The sequence below is a fragment of the Sus scrofa genome, chromosome 7 (assembly GCF_000003025.6).
Source record: "Sus scrofa isolate TJ Tabasco breed Duroc chromosome 7, Sscrofa11.1, whole genome shotgun sequence".
NCBI classification, from domain to species: domain Eukaryota; kingdom Metazoa; phylum Chordata; class Mammalia; order Artiodactyla; family Suidae; genus Sus; species Sus scrofa.
Genome location: NC_010449.5, coordinates 112,395,412 through 112,414,650, shown reverse-complemented (window position 1 = coordinate 112,414,650; position 19,239 = coordinate 112,395,412). Strand labels below are relative to the sequence as shown.

The 19,239-nt window shown below is 43.4% G+C and overlaps 1 protein-coding gene across 5 annotated transcripts in view; it reads left to right on the top strand.

The window, feature by feature from the left end:
- TTC7B (tetratricopeptide repeat domain 7B) overlaps nt 1-19,239 on the top strand; it is a 248,963-nt gene that overhangs the window by 104,473 nt on the left and 125,251 nt on the right. For all 5 annotated transcript variants that reach the window (XM_021099609.1, XM_021099608.1, XM_021099606.1 and 2 more), the window contains exons 6-8: nt 3,129-3,207; nt 9,017-9,189; nt 15,475-15,538. In XM_021099609.1, coding sequence (XP_020955268.1) covers nt 3,129-3,207; nt 9,017-9,189; nt 15,475-15,538 — 316 coding nt within the window. The remainder of the gene's footprint in view (nt 1-3,128; nt 3,208-9,016; nt 9,190-15,474; nt 15,539-19,239) is intronic.

Genomic DNA, 19,239 nt, shown 5'->3' with positions numbered 1-19,239 from the left:
TGGGTAACAGCTGAGCTGTTGGGAACCGGTCCACGTGGAGGGACCTGCACCCAACTCGGGAAGCTTGCTGGAGCGAGGTGCAGGAGGTGCACCCCGAATTCCGACAGCTTGCCAGTGCCGGCAAGGACCTTCCTTTTGAGAATAGTTTGCCATAGTGAATTCTGAAATGGAATCAATGACCTCATGTCAAGGGGCTGCGGAAACCCTCCAAACGGGGGAAATTCCTTGGCTCTCTCCTCTTCAGTTTGGAGTGGCGTTTTAAAGCAACAGATCATTTTAGGCCTGGGTCTCAGCATGGCAAGAATAAACTCATAGTTGAGAGACATGAAAGCAATCATGTGGCTTTTGTTTATTTCCCTCAAATCGGGGTGTTTCGTAGCATTTAGAATGTAATGCTTGCAAGTTCTTTTCTTTTTTTGTTCCATTCTATCGTGATTCTCCATCTAGCTTAAGGAAAAAAAATTTTTTCTGCTGTCATGGCAACAGTGGAAGTGACGACTTGAATAAAATTATGTGACTGAAAAAAAAAAAAAAAAGCATGGGTGGTATAGGAGTTGCTGAGAATTGTATGCTTTTGCATTTAGGACACTTTTTCCCTTTTCTTATATTTAAAATGTGCAGTCTCTCCCCTCCAGTGCCTTCTCCCTCCGGTTGTCACATTGCTCTGGGGCTGGACAGGCCACCTCGGCTTGGTCCTGACGGTGGCACACTTATTTGACTAGTGCAGCCCGAGGCCTTCCGAGCCTTCCTTGTGGTTCCTGAGGAGCCTTTGTTTACCAGCAGGATTCTTCCCAGCTTCAAGAAGAATTTGATTCTGAATCCTAAGCTCTTCCCAGAAACAAACTGGAAACCGTTTGAGGAAAACTTGCCTTTGCCTCAAAGGCAGCGTGCGGTGCCTTGGGAGCGCGCCCTGCGTCCCTCCTGGTTTGGCCTCTCCTGGGTGGCATCCCCTCAGTCACAGGGACTTCCTCCAGCCGCCACCAGAGGGCCTCAGTCCTGCGCGGGAGAAACTGCCTTGGCCTTAGAGGGGAGTGGACTCTCCCCATCAGTTCTCAGTTAGGGCCTCTGAGGCCTCATCTGCAGACCCCAGGCTGCTTCACTTGGGCCAGCTGATTTTCCTTTCCAATTTTGAACCGGTTCCTAGGAGTGTCTCAGTAGCTGGGACCACCTGTATGCATCAGATTTGGATTGGATATACACTTTCATTTGCATATTAATGACGTAAACCCTAGACCTGAGCGTCCATATTTTGTTTTCTTCTTGGGTTGCATGTCCCTTTGAGAGTTCACATCTCTTTTGTCAGGAAGGTGGTGGGTATGGTTGGAAGCTCCCAGCTTGCCCTCTCACTGGCCGTGTGAACCTGGGCAGGCCGTTTCTCTCCAGGGTTGCAATGGACTAAGTTGTGTTGGATCATTATAGCTAGAAAATTCGGTGCATCTGTAACTGGATGTGTTTCTCATTCCACAAGGAAGGCACGGGAGACCTTCCGAATGGCCACTTGCTATCTGGTAGCCTTCCCTGAGTTATAACATTGGGATTTGAAACTACCCCCTCCAGGCCTAATTTCCACCCTGTTTGAACAACCCTTTAAACTGGGTCTCCAACGACATGGTCCCAGTCCTACCCTTACTGCATACGGTTGAAAATGCCATGCTTTTAGTACATAGTAGGCGCTTAAGCTGCGATCCTGGAGTGACATCAGCCCAGTCCTTCCTCCCCTCCCTTTTCCAGCCGTAGCTGTTTCCTTCGCCTCATGTTCCCTAAGAGAACTGAGCTTCAGTCCAAAGCCAGTGAACACGGATGCCGTAAAAACAAATGCAGGGGAGAGCAGCAGAGATCGCGCGTCCCAGAGCCTGTTACCTAATTTTGATTCATGTCCCCTTTGGTGCTGCCCGGAGTCCTGAGCCCAAGCTTCTCTTTTTATGCCACCGTAAAGCTTCTGATCTGATATCATCTGCTATGTGTGGGTGAGAGGAATATGGGCGTATTTCTGTAGCTCTGCCAGCAAAGCGTTCCCTTCAAGTTCTGGGGCTGTTCTTGTGAATGAGAGTCCTGGGATGTCATGTAGGTATAAGATACGAAGTAATAGCCCTTGTGAGTGCTCGTAACATACAGAACCCACATTCAGTTTGATTTAATACTTTCGTGCCATTTAAAATGTCATCCAAGAAGAGAGCCGAATATCTAGAGCATCTGCCACAGCCCGCAGAGGCTGGTGGCCAGCTCTGCACCGGCTGACCCGCTCTGTGGCTTTTGGGAAAGATGAGATATGTTCTAATGAGCGGGTTATAAATATCACTGGGTTATGTCATAGGAGGTGGCAGCGCTCGATGTAAAGGGACCTGCTGGGCCGGGCACAGCCTTCAGAGGGGGCAGACAACAAGTAGGATCTGGGCGCATGGACCAGGATTTACTCAAGATTTATTTGTCCCTTAAGGAAACATGTCAGCAGCCATGCCTCTGTGACGTGTGTGGGCGACGAGATGGGATGTGCTGACCCCACTCGGCCAGGGCTCCCCACCCCCGGCTGCACACTCCCCGAGGGAGGGGCTGGGACCCTCTGCTGCTTCCCCTGAGGGCTTGGTTGGGGTAGGAGGTGCTGATGGATTCACTGGGATGTGATGTCTCTTTTCAAAGATGCAGAACAGGTGCTTGGTGGAGCCCCTCATTCTTCATACTTTTTACCATTGTCTTGCCCACTAAAATTGCAGGTTATAAGATGCCTTTACCACATTACACTCAGTGCCTCGTTGATAGTTCTGTACCCTTTTGCCACTGAAAAGATAGAATTCATTACCCCTCAGCAGAGCAGAGAAACTACTGAGCAACTGTAAAATGGAAGAGGGACTCTTGAAAGATATCTTGCTTTTTTTTTTTTTGCCTCCAGTATGATTTTCCAATATTTATTTTCTTGAAAAAAATTTGATGGTGGAATCACCAAAGACCATCAATCCTAGGTCAGATTTTTCTGAGTTGAACAAAGATGCACAGACATGCACTGCACAATTGTTTGCTTAAAATCCAGCCAACAGCTTTTATGTAGACAAAATGCATTGAAATATGTGTATGAAATATTGAATATTAACACACACCAGATGGAAACCCTGTCAAATTCTGTGTGCACACAGGAACTTGACAAGAGGAGTCGGGAGATTTAGAGAGATCCTCAGAGCAGTCGAAACAAGAACAACCCAAAACCTGAGAATGGTAAGTGGGACTAGGGACTTGGTTGAGACCCAAAGGCTCTTCAGGTGTCTCCTCTCCCTCCCATATGTGCATTATAAAGTATATGTCATTTACCATGCTGTGTTCTATAGTATATATGTTACACCCTATAAATTATGTCTCCATGAAGCATAAATATGTGTAGATCAATCAATCAATCTATCTATCTACCTCTCTCTCCATCTCCTACATACATACCATACAGTCACCCATTTAAAGTCATTGGATTTTAGTTGTCACAGAATTGTTCGGCCATCACTAATATTTCATTTCAGCGCTGTCTCCTCACCCCCCTCCCCAAATCTCCATGCCCATTAGTAGTCAATTCCCATTTTCTCCTTTCCCAAGCCTCTGGCAACTGTAAACTTACTTCCTGCTTCTATAGATTTGCCTATTTGGATATTTCATAAAATGGATTTGTACATTATGCGACCTTTTTGTGACTGGCTTCCTTCACTTGGCACCATGTTTTCAAGGTTCGTCCATGTTGGACCCTGTATCTGTCCTTCATTCCTTTTCACAGCAGCATGATATTCCATTGTGTGGCCAGACATTTGCCTCATTCGGTTGTCTGTCAATAGACCTTTGGATGGTCTCCACTCTTTGGCTATTATGAATAAGGCTGCTATGAACATTCTTATGCAAGTTTTAATGTATATACATGTGCTCATCCTTGGGTATACGCCTAGGCGCGGAATTGCTAGCTCATTTGGTAACTCCATGTTTAACATTTGGAGGAGCTGCCAGACTAGTTTCCAAATTAGTTGCAGTTCCAAGTCATTTTACATTCCCACCAGAAGTTATGAAAGTTCCACTTTTCCCACACCCTCAACAACGCTTGTTATTATCTGTCTTTTTAGTTACAGCCATCCTCGTGGGTGTGAAGTGCTGTCTCATTGTGGTTTGGATTTACATTTGGTCAACATCTGTTCAATTGCTTCTTGGTAATACTGTCTCCTGAAACATGAGAAATGCATCCTGTATGGCAGTTAAAATGTAAGCCCTCCTGATGCCAGTGAGGTAAAGGAAGGGCTTACATTTCAAAACCCAGACAGAGCAAAGTAGGTCAGATCTTGAGAGGTTCCTGGTTGTTTGCTATTGACTACAAAACTCAGAATAGGAAAGTTAGTTAAATAAACCGGTTAATCAGCAGCCTGGCACTCCTGTTGACTCAGAGTTCTCTCTCTTCTCTTTCCTTTTAATAATTTCACTTTCTTTCTTTTTTTTTTTTTTCCACTTTTAGGACTGTGCCGTGGCATGTAGAAGTTCTCAGGCTAGGAGTTGAATTGGAGCTATAGCTGCTGGCCTGCACCACAACCACAGCAACACAGGATCCGAGTCGCACCTGTGACCTACACCACAGCTCACAGCAACGCCAGATCCCTAATGCACTGAGCGAGGCCAGGGATGGAACCCACATCTTCACAGATACTAGTCGGATTTGTTAACTGCTGAGCCACAACAGGAACTCCTAATCTTTTCACTTTCTTGTCTTGGAGGCTCATTAATTATTCCTCAGTAGTTTACCCTTCAGAGCCAGAGTCATTGAGGGTTTGGGTGAAGGCCTGGTGCTGCTAGACGTTAAGCGTCCCAGGTCGCAGTCGATGGGGCAGCCCCGCCTGAGATCACAGTTTCCTTTGTCTTTTGTCATCTGTGCTGTTGTCCTCCATTACCCCGAATCCTTTAAGTGCTCTGAGGGAATGTTCAGTGGGGCAAGGCTAAGAGATTCCCGCCGTGGGAATGGGGCTGTATCTTCATTTTGGTGTCTCCAGAGTTTAGGATGAGGACGTTCTGCTCATGGGGCCCGATGGCTAAGTCATAGGCTATCCTAGAATCATGGGGGTAAGACATGACAGGCGACCTCCCGCACACACCCCACCAAGATTTCACTCAGATTTTGATATTTATTGATGTATTGATGTGATTTATGGGACCCTAAGAAGTAAAAAACAAAACATTTTGATCGGCACAGTTCTTTAATAAAACACTGCAAAAATAGGGATTAAAATTGTTGCCAAATATGTCTTCTCCCAAGTTGACCTACTCCCAACACCCATAAAACGTTTCAACTGGTAGGTATGAAGGATTTCTTCTTCTAAGATTTGAAAGCACAATGAAAGTAACTGGTTATATGGGCAAGTGTTCTTAAAAATGTTTTAAAAGCACATTTAAAAAGCCAATCTTCCAAAATTTCTTAAACACAGACTCTCAAAAAATATATATTTCATTAAAGAAATGAGGGGTCTTTCCTCATTAAAAGGTGTGAGTGCATTGAATTATGGTGCAATCTGCCTGCTGCTTATACCAACATTATTTTTCAGAGTAAGAGAATATCTCCCAATATTGTCTAAGGTTTACGATTTTCAAATCAATGTATTTTAACTTAAAAAAAAAAAATCCTATGAGAAGTTCCCGCTGTGGTGCAACAGTATAGGCAGTGTCTCTGCAGTGCTAGGATGCAGGTTTGATCCTTAGTTCAGCACAGTGGCTTAAAGGATCTGGTGTTGCTGCAGCTGTGGTGTAGGTTGCAACTGTGGCTTGGATCTGATCCCTGACCCCGGAACTCTATATGCCTCAGGATGGCCAAAAAAGAAAAAAAAAAAAAAAAAAAAAATCCAGGGTGGCAGGATTCTGAATAGGGATAAGTTAGGAAGGTAGAGAAGTCTCTCTCTCTCTTTTTTTTTTTTTTTTTTTGGGGGGGTCTTTTCCCTGAGAAATCCAGTGAAGAGGCTTTTGAAGAAACTGTGTGTGGACTAAAGCTTCCCCTGGACATTTTCAGTGTTATCTAAGTGGTTCGTGTTTCCGTGAGGGGTGTCACTTTGCATCAGTGTTGAACTTGAGTTGCATGTGCACCTTTGGTCTTGGTTGATGGTCTTCAAATGACCCAGGTTAAACTTTCTAATTCCTTGAGTGCTTGGCTGAAGATGTGCGTTAGGCCCATCTAAGAACGTGAACAAATACACTTCCCTGTGCCTGACCTCAGAAACGCCAGCTGGGTAGGTCAGTGGAGGGGCCTAAGAATCTGTATTTTCTAGTTCCCACCAGTGATCCTTTGCTCACCCTAGTTGAGAAGCACTTCCTGGGTTGTCTACACTATGTCTTGGTTTCCACTGGACAGCAGGAAACTTCTCCAGTTATTGCCATTCATAAGACAGTGTTTCTTATCAGCTTAATAACTATCTGAGTCTTTTGAGATTAGCTGATAAATGTAAATTTATGATGCAAGACGGAAAAGTCGCTTTGTGAGGATTTAAAGGTACATTTACAGCAAACCCATTCCTAGGCGAATACTTCAAATAATTGAAAGTGGAAGTTCAAACAAAAACTTGTATATAGATATTCATAGCAGCGCTATTTATAATAGCCAAAGAATGGAAACAATCCACACATCACTTGACTGATGACTGGATAAATGAAATGTGGTTTATCCATATAATGGAATATCATTCTGCTATAAAAGGGAATTAAGTACTCTTTCATGCTACACCATGGATAAAACCTTGAAAACATTATGTTAAGCAAAAGACCCCAGACACAAAAATAACAGTATTATATGGTTCCAATTATATAGAATGTCCAGAATAGGCCAATTTATGGAGACAGAAAGCAGATTAGTTGTTCCTAATCTGGTCTGGAAGGAGAGGGAATGGAGAGTGACATCTTAAACGGTATCAGGTTTCCTTTTAGGGTAAAGAATGTTCTGGAATTCGATAGTGGTCATGGTGGTACAACAGTGTGCTAAATGTCAACTGTAAATGCTATTGAATTATACACTTTAAAATGGTCAAAATGGTGAATTTTTTGTTTTAGAAATTTCATGAACAATTTAAAATCACAAAAAATACACTAATGACCAAATTTGTACAAAGAAGTTCAAGTCTTCTTTCAGGCCAGCTTCCTTCCTTTACTTCCTTTAATTTTAGACGTATTTGGTAAGTGACCAGCAATTTTTAGGCATTTAAGCTGCAAGCCAGATATAACCTGAGTATAAAACATAAAAGGTATGATAGATATTGGTGATCTTCCTGATAAATTCTCACATGTAATCTCCTTTTCTGAACTTCATTTGAGCTTTCAATGAACACAAGCAACATCCCTCCTAATCGGTAGGGCACTGATGAGGTGATGCCTTTAAAATATGCAATCACATCAAAACCTCATTTAAAAAAAAAATCTCTGGAAGGTTAATACCTTGAGGGAAAATGAGATTTAGCATGAGCTGTCCAACAGCGGGACAAGCACACTGTTTTTAGGGCAGAAACTCAAAGGCTTTACAACCTTAGAGTCCCTCCGTGGCAAATAGATCCAGAAAATGAAGTTCCTTGTTCATTTTTCTCCCTTAACATTTTTTTTCTCTGCTATAGGGAGTGGAGGTTATTTTTGCCAGTTGACGCTCCAGCAGAAGTCATTAGCGTATATACGACTGCAGTGAGATCAAAATGAGACTATAATGGAAGGTTTAAGAAAACAGTTCAGGAACTGTTTAGGTCCTGAAAATCATGTTCTTATGAGATCTTTACAGATGGCTCAGTTGGGGATGATAGAAGGTGCATTTAATTTCACATTTTTATGGACATTTAAAGCCAATGGGTCTTCCTTGGCAATAATCAAGAAAATTTGCCTTTACCCAGTGGTTATCAGAAACCACTAAGCTAGTGATTTGGTTGCCTTTAGGTTTCCTGGTGGTGTTTTAAGAGATTTCACATGGTTCTCTTCTGAAGCATATTTATTTAAAAAGGGCTCATTCTCAGGGAAGATCAACATTCTTTGTCCGCGTCTTCCCAAGAATGCTAAAACCTTTGGAAAAACTTGCTGCTTGAAGTTCTATTTTGCCACCTCCAGCTGATTGTGAGGTAGTCTGGGCCGTGGTTTCTGTTTTCAGAGGGACTCTTTTTTTTTTAACTTCTCTTTTTTGTCACCTGAGGATTATGAGGACAGTTAACTGATCCGCACCAGTTAACAAAGTAGCTGCCACCTCCCTCCCCCTCCATCGTCCATGGTCCTGTCCTAGATTATGGAGCAAAGAGCGGAGTATGGAATCTGCACCTAACTGAGGGGGAGAAGTTCCAGACATTACTGGGTCTTCACAGTAAGAAGGGAGATACCTACTCAGCTTTGAAAAACGGTCCGTCCTGATCAGTAACCAAAGTTCCTACTTTGCCATCTCTCCACTTTGCACAAGGCCAGTGGGACTTGGGGCTGGAAGTCCCCCGATACAGTAAGAACAGGGCCTCAGGTTCTGAGTCAGGGTGGAGCCACGTAGGACTTGCCCTTGGCACGCCTAAGAAGGAAGACATTCTAAAAGTCTGCACTGGACGTCATCTTATCATCAACGAAGAGATTTCTTGCAGGGATTACATCACCTAGGTTGAGTACTGGCTTTCTGCCAAGCCCAGGCTTCAGCAGGCATCACTTGGGAAGGGATGAAAATCTTTGCAGTTCACCTATTATTTAAAAGAGCTTTTGGAAAAGAGCTTAACTAAAAGTTTCAGTTATTTCAGGCATAAAGCATGTTTAGCCTTCAGAGTGTAACAGGGATAGGGTGGCATTTGAAGGGCATAAACTTATTTTTTTAAAGTGTTTTGAATATCTTAGTGTATCTTCTTTTCTTTCTTCTCATCTACTGATATAATTTTCATCATCGGAGCAAAAAAAAAATGTAATTATGAAGTCTTGGAATAGTGCCTGGCACAAAGCGATGACTGAAAAAATATTTATTAAATGAGTGAATGAAGAAAGGAATGACACGAAATAGATTCATGGCTGTGTTTTGGCTCCCTTGTGTTCCCAGACGATAGCCAGGCAGCTGGCGGAGATCTTGTTGAGGGGTATGTGTGAGCAGAGCTACTGGAACCCTCTGGAGGACCCGCCATGCCAGTCGCCTCTGGACGATCCTCTGCGGAAAGGAGCCAACACAAAAACCTACGCTCTCACCCGGAAGGCCCGCGTCTACTCAGGAGAGAAGTATGGGAGTTGACGTCCTCATTTGTAGGTTAGGGGATGGGAGGGAAACTTGGGAAACATGTAAGGAGGAACAGAAGCTCAAGAGGAGATTTTTTTTTTTTTTTCCCCTAAGAAAGAACTAGATGAACAAGTCTCATTTACCAGCTTAATAGAGATACCTCATTACTTTTCATAACTTCAGCAAATATCTGTGCACTGGTGGGGACATTTTAAGTAAGAAAATGCTCTCATCTGCTGCTTGGCTGCCATTCTCAGCCATCACTGTTGGTCCTGGGATTTTCATTCCGTTCATTACACAAACCTCAGCCTTATGCAGCAGTCAGTGGCAAAGTTATTAGGAAGCCTGGGTTAAACATTTTCTTTTCTTCAGCAGTTCCTTGATCCCTTTGTGTAAAAACTTGTTTTAAACGGAATCAGCCATAAGGAGAATGAAATAATTTTCAAGTGATTGGAAGGTCATGTCTCTTTAGAACGTGTTCATTGTTTTAAGTTGAGAAGTTGGGACTTGATCACTTTTGCGGAAAATGAGCCTCTGAACGACTCCCGCCTGGGCCTGGGCCTGAGAGGGTGGGAGGGCGAGAGGCCACGAGGAGGCTGGGGACAGCGGTTGACTCCTTGCTGCTTCCTCCTCTCAGAGCTTTGCTTCCGGTCTTTGCCTGTTCCTGCAAGGGCAACAGAACCTCCCCATGCAGGAAAGGTACAGATAAACGCCGAAGCCCTCTTCGGTCATTCCAGACTGGAGAACTGGCTGACAGACCGCAGGCTGCTGCTTCTGAGGCCTCAGAAAGCACTGACAGAGATGAGGGCAACTAGGTAGTTATTCTTACATGGGCGCCTTCTGAAAACGATGGTTGCATTTTCAAAGGGGCAGCATTTCTCAAGGTACCACCTAAGTGCTCTTAAGTTGACCCGACAATTCCTGTCCCCCCTCGTCTCCTTGTTCCGTTTGCATGTCTTATATGGATTCAGCGAGTGATCCAACTAGTGAGCGTGTTCTTAACTTTCCCCCTAGGCTGATTGTAACTTAGCTGTTACCCCCTTTTTTCATGGCCTTATTGAACCATGAGTTTGCTTAATTCACAGCCTGCGTTTACTCCTCGGTACTTATCTGGATTCATAGACCATCTGTCCTAGCCCTTCTCAAACGCTCACTTTTAAAATCCTGACCCCTTGTAGTGAACTGTTTAGCAGCAAGATTGGGGTTCTTTTTGTAGGTGATATTTAAGTCTTAAAAACATGGAGTTCCCGTCGTGGCGCAGCGGAAACGAATCCGACTAGGAACCATGGGGTTGTGGGTTCAATCCCTGGCCTCGCTCAGTGGGTTGAGGATCTGGCATTGCCATGAGCTGTGATGTAGGTTGCAGACATGGCTCGGATCTGGTTGGCTTGGCTGTGGCTGGTGGCAGCAGCTCTGATTGGGCGCCTGGCCTAGGAACCTCCATGTGCCATGGGTCCGGCCCTATAAAGACAAAAGACAAAAGACAAAAACAACAAAACAAAACCCCTTAAAAATAGACCCTTGATTTTTCTTCTTCTTCAGAAGCTTTTTAATAGCCAAGGTACCAGTATATTGAAGAATCCAGTTCCTGCTCCCTCCCCCAGTCAGGTTTGACACATGGATGGAACTCTGTGTCCCTCTGCGTGCTTTTCCGACCTGGCCTTGCCCCTCGAAGGCAGAATGTCTCATGGTGCTGGCCACTTCTCCCTGATGTCCTGAACCACTCAGTCTTTGTCACTCTTCTGACATCAGCTTCCACATCTGTACAAGGAGAATTATGAAGGCAAAAATGCAGATCTAGAAAATGCAGTTGCTAAAGGGAAGATTTTCATTCCATGACTGGTTACTGAGATACAAGTTTTATTTCACACAGATACGCACAATCATTTTTAAAACTCTTTTATTGAAATGTAATTCACATACTATATAATTCACTCATTTACAGTGTATATAATTCACTTTAATATAGCATTTAGTATAGTCGCATAGCGCATCACCAAAATCAAATTTAAAATATTTTTATTACCCTTCAAATAAGCTCAGCACCCCTTAGCTGTCGCCTGGCATTCCCCCAGTCCTTTGTATTTTCACATGAATTTTAGGATTATTTTATCTATTTCTGCCAAAAAAAAAAAAAAAAGAAAGGGCAACTGGGATTTTGATAGGAATTGCATTTAATCTATAGATCAATTTAAGGAGTATTGCCACCTCAACAATATTGTCTTCTGATCCATGAATATGGGATACCTGTCCATTTGTTTAGGTTTTCTTTAATTTTTTTCAACAGTGATTTGTAGTTTTCAGGGTATAAGTTTTGCTTTTTTGTTTTGTTTTGTTTTGTTTGCTGTGCATGTGCTATTTTTTTATACTATCATAAATGGAATTGTTATTATTAATTTTTCTTTGGGTTTGTTCATTGAAAGTATATGGATACAGACTTGGTTTTCTATATTGATCTTGTATACTATAATCTTGTTGAACTTGTTCATTAGTTCTAATAGTTTTTTTAGATCCCTTGGGATTTACTGTATACCAGATCATGTCATCTGCAAATAGAGATAGTTTTACTTCTTCCTTTTTAAACTGTACGCCTTTTATTTTATTTTCTTTCCTAATTGCCCTGGCGAGGATCTCCAGTACAATGTTGAATAGACGTGGGAAGAGCAGACGTCTCTGTCTTATTCCTGATCTTAGGAAGGGCAAAGCGTCCAATCTTTCACCATTCAGTATCATGTTAGCTGTGGGTTTTCATAGGTTATCAGGTTGAGGAAAGTCCCTGCTATTACTAGTTTGTTAAGTATATTTTATTGTGAAAAGATGTTGAATTTCATCAAATGCTTTTTCTGCTTCTACTGAGATAATCATCTGGGTTTTGTCCTTTATTCTATTGATGTGATGTGTTACATTAATTGATTTTCAGATGTTAAGCCAACCTTGCATCCCTAGGTATCATTATTTATTGCTGAGTTTGATGTGCTAGTATTTTGTTGAGGATTTTTGCATCAATAGCCATAAAATATTGATCTATAGTTCCTTTTCTCATGATGTCTTTGTCTAACTTTGGTATTAGGATAATAATGGCCTCATAGGATAAACTGGGACGTATTCCTTCCTCTTCTATTTTTTAAAAGAGTTTGTGGAGAATTGCTATTAATTTTTTTTTTTTTTTTTTTTTTTTTTTAGTATTTGGTAAATTCACCAGTGAAGCCATCTGGTCCTGGGATTTTTTTTGTGGGAATGTTTTCGGTTCCTAATCCACTCTCTTTACTTGTTACGGATCTATGAAGATTTTCCTTATTTCTTCAGTTTTGGGAGTTTATGGCTTTCTAGAAATGTGTCCATTTCATCTAAGTTATCTGATTCGCTGACATACAGTTGTTCATAGTATTTACACACACACACACACCCTTATATACACACCTAATTTCTATAAGATTGGTAGTCATATACCTGCTTCCATTTCCCATTTATCATTTCAGTAATTTGAATCTTCTCCCTCTTTTCTGGGTCAGTCTAGCTAAAAAATTTGTCAAAGCTTATTGATCTTTTTGAAGAACTAACTTTTCGTTTTGTTGATTTTCTCTGCTTGTGTTTCTATTCTCCAGTTAATTAATTTCTATGCAAATCCTTCTTCCTTCGCTTATCATCATCCATTTTTAGCTTTCTCATTTGGAAATAAAAGGAAGATCACTGCTATGAATATTCTTTTATTAAAAAATTATTGGGGTATAGCTGTATTAGTTTGTATTAGTTTCAGGTGTACAACGAGGTAAATCAGTTATACATACACATATATCCATTCTTTCTTCCCACATGGGTTATATTCTTATACAGCATATCTCTTAGTGCACATATGTGTGCATTTCACTGAAGCATACTTTTCCTTCCTTTGTTTTCCTCCTCATAAACAGCCCTTGAGCTGCCTTGGATAATTAAGTGCATATTAGGTTAGTAATTAGCACAAAGTAAAGAAGAGGGCGAGAAACCACTCCTGTGCCAGGATGTGGATGACGGTTTATTGAACACCAGGAGTGCCATGCATTGTCCTCAACTCCTCTGTAGGCCTAGGAGGAGAAAGTAATTATTGTGGCCTCCTAAGTACAGGCGTGAACCTCCTGGTAGCCCACGCAGAGGTTTTCAGTAAGAATGTGGATGCTGTTCAAAGTGTAAAGACGAGGGACATTGGAGCACCCTGACAACTCCTTGATGGCAGAACCAAAGCTGTGAACCAAAAACCCTTCGATCAGTTCCTCCAGGTCCCAGGCCCCATTTTCCAGATCCACAAGGCTGAGGCCTGGGCACCCGGCATCTCCCCTGGAGGCTCTTGGCCCCAGAGGACAGTATCGCCAAAGGAGGTCCCCCACAATTTTGACTGTCCGCCCTGAGCTCCACACCTCCCGTAACAGGGAGGAGGGAAAGAATGGCCAGAAATGGGTCTAGAGAAGTCATACTTATGGAGAGGGGAGCATCCCAGTGTGTAGTCTTTCAAGTATGTCTCTTAAAACTGTCCCCACCCCCTCCTCTGCCCGCCCCCTTTCTTCCTGTCAGTCCTGAGAGCTTTGCAGAGCCCCGAGTGCCCATCTCGCTGGCCTTGAAAAGAAGGGTAGAGGAAGTCGAATTAGGATCAGTTAACGTGCTACTTGTTAGCAGCTCTGGTAAAAATAACACAACCTCGCATTTAAGTAGGCTGGATAGCTCCAGTGGAATTTGGGGATTATCCAGGGACTGAATTTGCTGGTGTTAAGTCACAATTAACATGGGCTCTCTCTCTTTTCAATTAGTCTGGACAATGCAGACCTGGCTAGCCATGAAAAAATGGTTAATATTAACTGCTTTATTCATAAGGTCCCAGGTGCATGTAAGCATGAGCCAGGATATCAGGAAATAATTGCGCGCGCACACACACACACACACACACACACACACACACACACACACACGAGCATTCTTAATTCAAAGCCTCTAGGCACTATTTCTGAATTTAAGGGGAACTCAGTGTTCCATCTTCTAAAAACCCAAATCACCTCAAGCTACCTCTTTATGGAGGTCACTGCAAATTCTAGAATCTCACTCCTCACCCCCAGGACAGGCCTTTATAAAATTTTGGCCCTGCAAGAGCAATAGGAACCATTCCACAGGTGGTTTCCTTACCTTGAGGGACGTCAGAGTTGTAAAAAGAGCATTAGTCACTGTACTTTTCTGTCTTCCTCCTCGTGGTCCTTTGATGCAGTACAAAAGTTGGCAGCACTTCAAAGAGAACAAGCATTTATAATGATCTGGAAAACATGTTTTGGTCATTTTTTTTTCTAGAAATCATCCCTTGTCTTAAGTTAAATGATTACAGTGTTTCCCCTGGAGAGATATAAATCTAGTTCTTATTTAGTCATTTCCAAAACATCCAGGAGTTTGTTTTTTGTGTTTTTATTTTTTAAACCAATTTCATTTTTACTGCACTCTTCTTCCACAAAAAAAAAAAAAAAAAAAAAAGTTGAGTTTGGCCCAGTTGCTGATAAGACTTGCAGTTCTACTCAAAGGATGCTAGAGCTTTAGAATGGGAGGAAGTGCTGGAGGGTCTTTTAAAATACTCAAAGCACAATAAAAATAGGATATAGAGAATGGAGATCGGGTTATGTTTGGTTTTTATTGTTCTCTAATCCTGAGCAATGTTGAGCTTAAAAGCTTTTTCTTTTAATCCAAGATATTAGAGTTCAGCCAAATTCCATAAAATTGATTAATAAGACAGCTCTTCCATGTCACCCGATAATAAACCATGTGTGTTTAGGTAAGATAGCTCACTAAATTCTTACAGTATTCTAGAAGTTATTCAAACTCTAAAATTACCTCTAGTCTCCTCTTTCATCTCTGTGACAATATAAAATATGCCAGCAAGTGAGTGGAAAGAATGGGACTGTGTAGTGAAATGTCTGCAGTTTATACCTTCTAATGAGTTTTGGAGAAAGTTTGTGTAATTTCGATAACGTCAGTTTGGAGGGATCAGAATGACTGCCTCTATAATAGGCACAAATGTTATTTGGGTTTTCAGCGTGGCTTCTACAGCTTTGCCCTGCTGCCTGCCTGCTTTTAAAATGTGTAGTTAAAATGTATAAATTCCGTAGATTACCATGGAAATAAACAGATGAATTCAGGTGTCAAGATTATACTGTGTTTTTCATGGGTCCTATACGACACAGAAATCTAGAAGCTGTGAGCATTCAGTTCTACTCTTGGTCATGTATTTTGTGTTCCTCTGAAATTGCCATATATCAAAGTCAGTTTTCTTTATACAGCATTTTTTGTCCTCAAGAAAATACTGAAGAAGCCCTGTTGCTCTTGCTGATTAGTGAATCAATGGTAAGTAGAATGTGTTTTTACCTTTTTTTCCCCTGTAGTCCCTGTTTTGATATGGCGACTTTCTAAGGAGGGTGACTCTTCTTCTTTGGACAAGAATGCTTTAGAAAGGGGATACCTGGTGGGATAAAAACTAGAGTGGTTTAAAAAAAGGATGTTTTTCGGAGTTTCCATTTGGCTCAGTGGTAATGAACCTGACTAGTAACCCTGAGGATTCGTGTTCGATCCCTGGCCTCGCTCAATGGGTTAAGAATCCAGCATTGCCATGAGTTGTGGTGTAGGTCGCAGATGCGGCTTGGATCTGGCGTTGCTGTGACTGTGGCGTAGGTCGGCAGCTGCAGCTCCAATGTGACCCCTAGCCTGAGAACCTCCATATGCTGTGCGTGTGGCCCTAAAAAGCAAAAAAAAAAAAAAAAAAAAAAAAAAAAAAAGATGTTTCTAATTCTCGGATTGGCTAGAAATGTCCCCGAGTCAGCCCAGAGCACAGAGCTTCTCTTCCCTTAGCAGTTAGCAGGTATCTGAGCTCCTTCCTCTAGCCACCAAGCATTGATTGAACACCAACACAGTTGTAGTTGGTTAAACTACAGCTAAAATGACCACCAAAGGAACCCGAAAAGGGGAAGGAAGCTCCCAAGAAGGTAACCTTTGTGAGCCTTCTCTGTCTGCCTTGGTGGGAGGTAAATCCCTCACTGGATGCTTGAACCTGTGGTTTCCATAGCAGCAGCCTGATGAAACTGCCTCATCCTCCTGCCCAGGTCCTCTCCCTGAGCCCCCGCCTGTCCCCCAGGCATTGCACGGTCCCAGGCGAGGAGCCTGCTTCTGCACTCCTGTTACCTGGCTCTGCTGTTGTCAGGGACTTTTTGCTGGACCATCAGATTCCTTTGAAATGTTTTCTTAGTATTTGGCCTGGATATCAAATTTAGGTCTGGAATTTCATCACTCGTCATTTATTGGGTTTCTGCTCTGCGTATCGCTGGGCATGACGGCCCGGCTTGAAACATTCCGGACTAAGGTGTTGTGGTTAACGCCTTGGCAAATAAACAGTGGTTGCTGAGCCCCTGAGCAGAATGACGAGCCCCTGGCACTTGGAAGGGCCCGGAGGTCTTCACGTCCACCTACTCATCGAGATGAGGAGCCGGAGGCCCAGGGCAGGCAGACCGAGGGGCCTGCTGCTCTTTCTAGTCGATGATCCTGCCTCTGGCCATAACCCCCACCCCACCAGGCAGGAGGAGAGAGGAGTAGAAAAAGGAGCCCTGATTAAAGCAGGAGGTGTTTCCCTTCTTCCCCTGCTTACAGTCTAAACGGAGGTGTGTGATCTACTCAGGGGAGCAGACTTGGGGCACAAGAAGAATGCCCCCGTGCTGAATGCAGGCAGGTCATGGGAGGCCAGGATTAAGCAGGAGGGGGCTTCCTTGCCTTCATTGACAGCCTCAGGTTTTCTTGTTCTGTGAAATGGCCCTGAGATGTTTACAAGAGCAAGACTGCTTGAGTTACCGCTTCTTTTTAGGTGGAGGCCCTTTGACGTCATTGGCCCCACTTCCTCTGAAGGACACAGGCTCCCCACCCCGTGGTTCATCTTTCCTTGACTGTCAGCCGGTAACTTAGGATGGTGTCATTTACTTCCCTCCTGTGCCCTGGCACCGTCGTGGAAGAGCTTATGTGCGCAGGCTGGCCCCCGGGGCATCCAGTAACCAGTTTTCAGACAGGCAGGTCTCACCAGGCTTGGCCATCGAGCGTGTGATGGGGCCGCTCGTGCCGCCTCGTCTCTGACATGCCCTCCACAGCCTCACCCGCCTCTTCCCAGCCCCGCAGTTCGCCTCCTTTGGGCAGACTCGGTTTGTAGCAGCGTCAAAGTTCTGGAAGCGTGGTGATGGTACACTTTTGGTTTCTTGGAGAACTCTGATCGCAGATATTGTGTTCCCTTGTCAGATCCTGTGTTGCAGTTTGGAATTTGGGAAGCATGGCCGCCTCTCTAGAATGCTGGCTCTCAGTGTAGATTATAGTCTTGGGAAACCGCTTCCAGATTGCCCGCTCCCTCAGCAAAGTGATAGAAACTAAGCACACCCAAAGTTCAGGTCCCTTTGAGACAGTCGGATTTGACTGTGTCGTATTTCATTTCCAGACAGCCTCTTCAGAGGATGGGGAGATCCAGGCACAGTAAATGTGAAGGGCCCTGTGCCAACCAAAGTGGTTAAGTTCTCCCGGTAAATCATTCCTCAGTGACGTAGGCGGAAGTCTAAGTTAAGTTGCTCTTGGAAGCCTTTTTTCATCTCCCTTGACTCCTTGATTTTTTTTTTTTTTTTTTTCAGTTTTTGGACAGAAAATAGATGTGCTCCATTTCAATCCAAATTGAGAATTGCCGTGGGTTTTTTTGGGGGGTATCTGAGAAAACTGTATTCTTCATTGGTTCCGATTTTAACTCAGAAGCACACATTGGTGGGTAGTCTCTCCGCCGCCGACAAGCACTCATTTGGATTTGAATGGTGTACTCACCTCGGATCAAATGAGATCCCCCAGGAGAAAGGGGTTCTCGGAACTGTGTTTGCACGGCTACCACTGAGACAGTCTTCTGGGGTACTTATTATTTGTGGACCTGTTTGAGGTTCTATATTGTACCTTTTTCATCAAAAGACAGGGATAGATTTTCTCCTAAGAGAAGGAAATGAAAAAAGAAAAAGAAGAAAAGAATGCATTTGGCATAATTTGAAAATCTCTCTTAAGTAGGGTTTGGTTTTGTTCCCTTCTCTCCCGGGCATTGGTCTCAATGTGAAACATTTAGCGCAGCTAAATAAATGAGACCACTTGTAGCAGGCGTTATTTCCCTCAGAGCTTCTTTTGTTGGCTCAAAAGGCCCTCCTAACAAGAAAACCAAGAATGAAATCTTCAAAAGCAAGCTCGTTTCCCTAAGAGATGACTCACTTTGCAGGAAGTCGCCTGTCTTATATATTCTTATTTGTCTTTGACATTTAAGAGGAAGGAGTTTTAAAATGAGTAAGTACTGATGGGAGGCTGCAAGTCAATGCCTTGGACTCACACACCAAAGAAAGCTTGCGCCTCATTAGCGAGGGAGAAGGTGTGTGTGTGGCCTTTCCGACTGTCACATGGGAAAGTGAACATCAGCCTGTCTGGACCAGTGACCCGGGTACCTCATGCGCCACTTTCATGGAGAAACCCGAGGGGCCCTTTCTGGGCCTCTAAGGCCCAGAGGTCTGGAGACTTCTGTTAATTAGCAGGGGAAAGAAGACAAGCAAAATCCATCTTTTTGAATATTGAGCTCCCTACTGGGGAGAGAAGGAGAATGAGCTACGGCTAGAGTCTAGTACATATGCTATGTCTGGAGAAGTCGGTAGAGAAATTTCAAAAGTCATGAAAAGAGGGAGTTCCCATCGTGGTTCAGTGGTAATGAACCAAACTAGTATCCATGAGGACTCGGATTCAATCCCTGGCCTCGCTCAGTGGGTTAAGGATCCAGTGTTGCCATGAGCTGGGGTGTAGGTCACAGACATGGCTCGGATCTTGTGTTGCTGTGGCTGTGGTGTAGGCCAGCAGGTGCAACTCCTATTCCACCCCTAGCCTGGGGCGGGGGGGGACTTCCATATGCTGCAGGTATGGCCTTAAAAAGCAAAAAAAAAAAAAAAAAAAAAAAAAAGAAAGAAAACTTATTGCTATGAAGAGCAGGTGGTCTCTACTCTAGGTAGACAAGA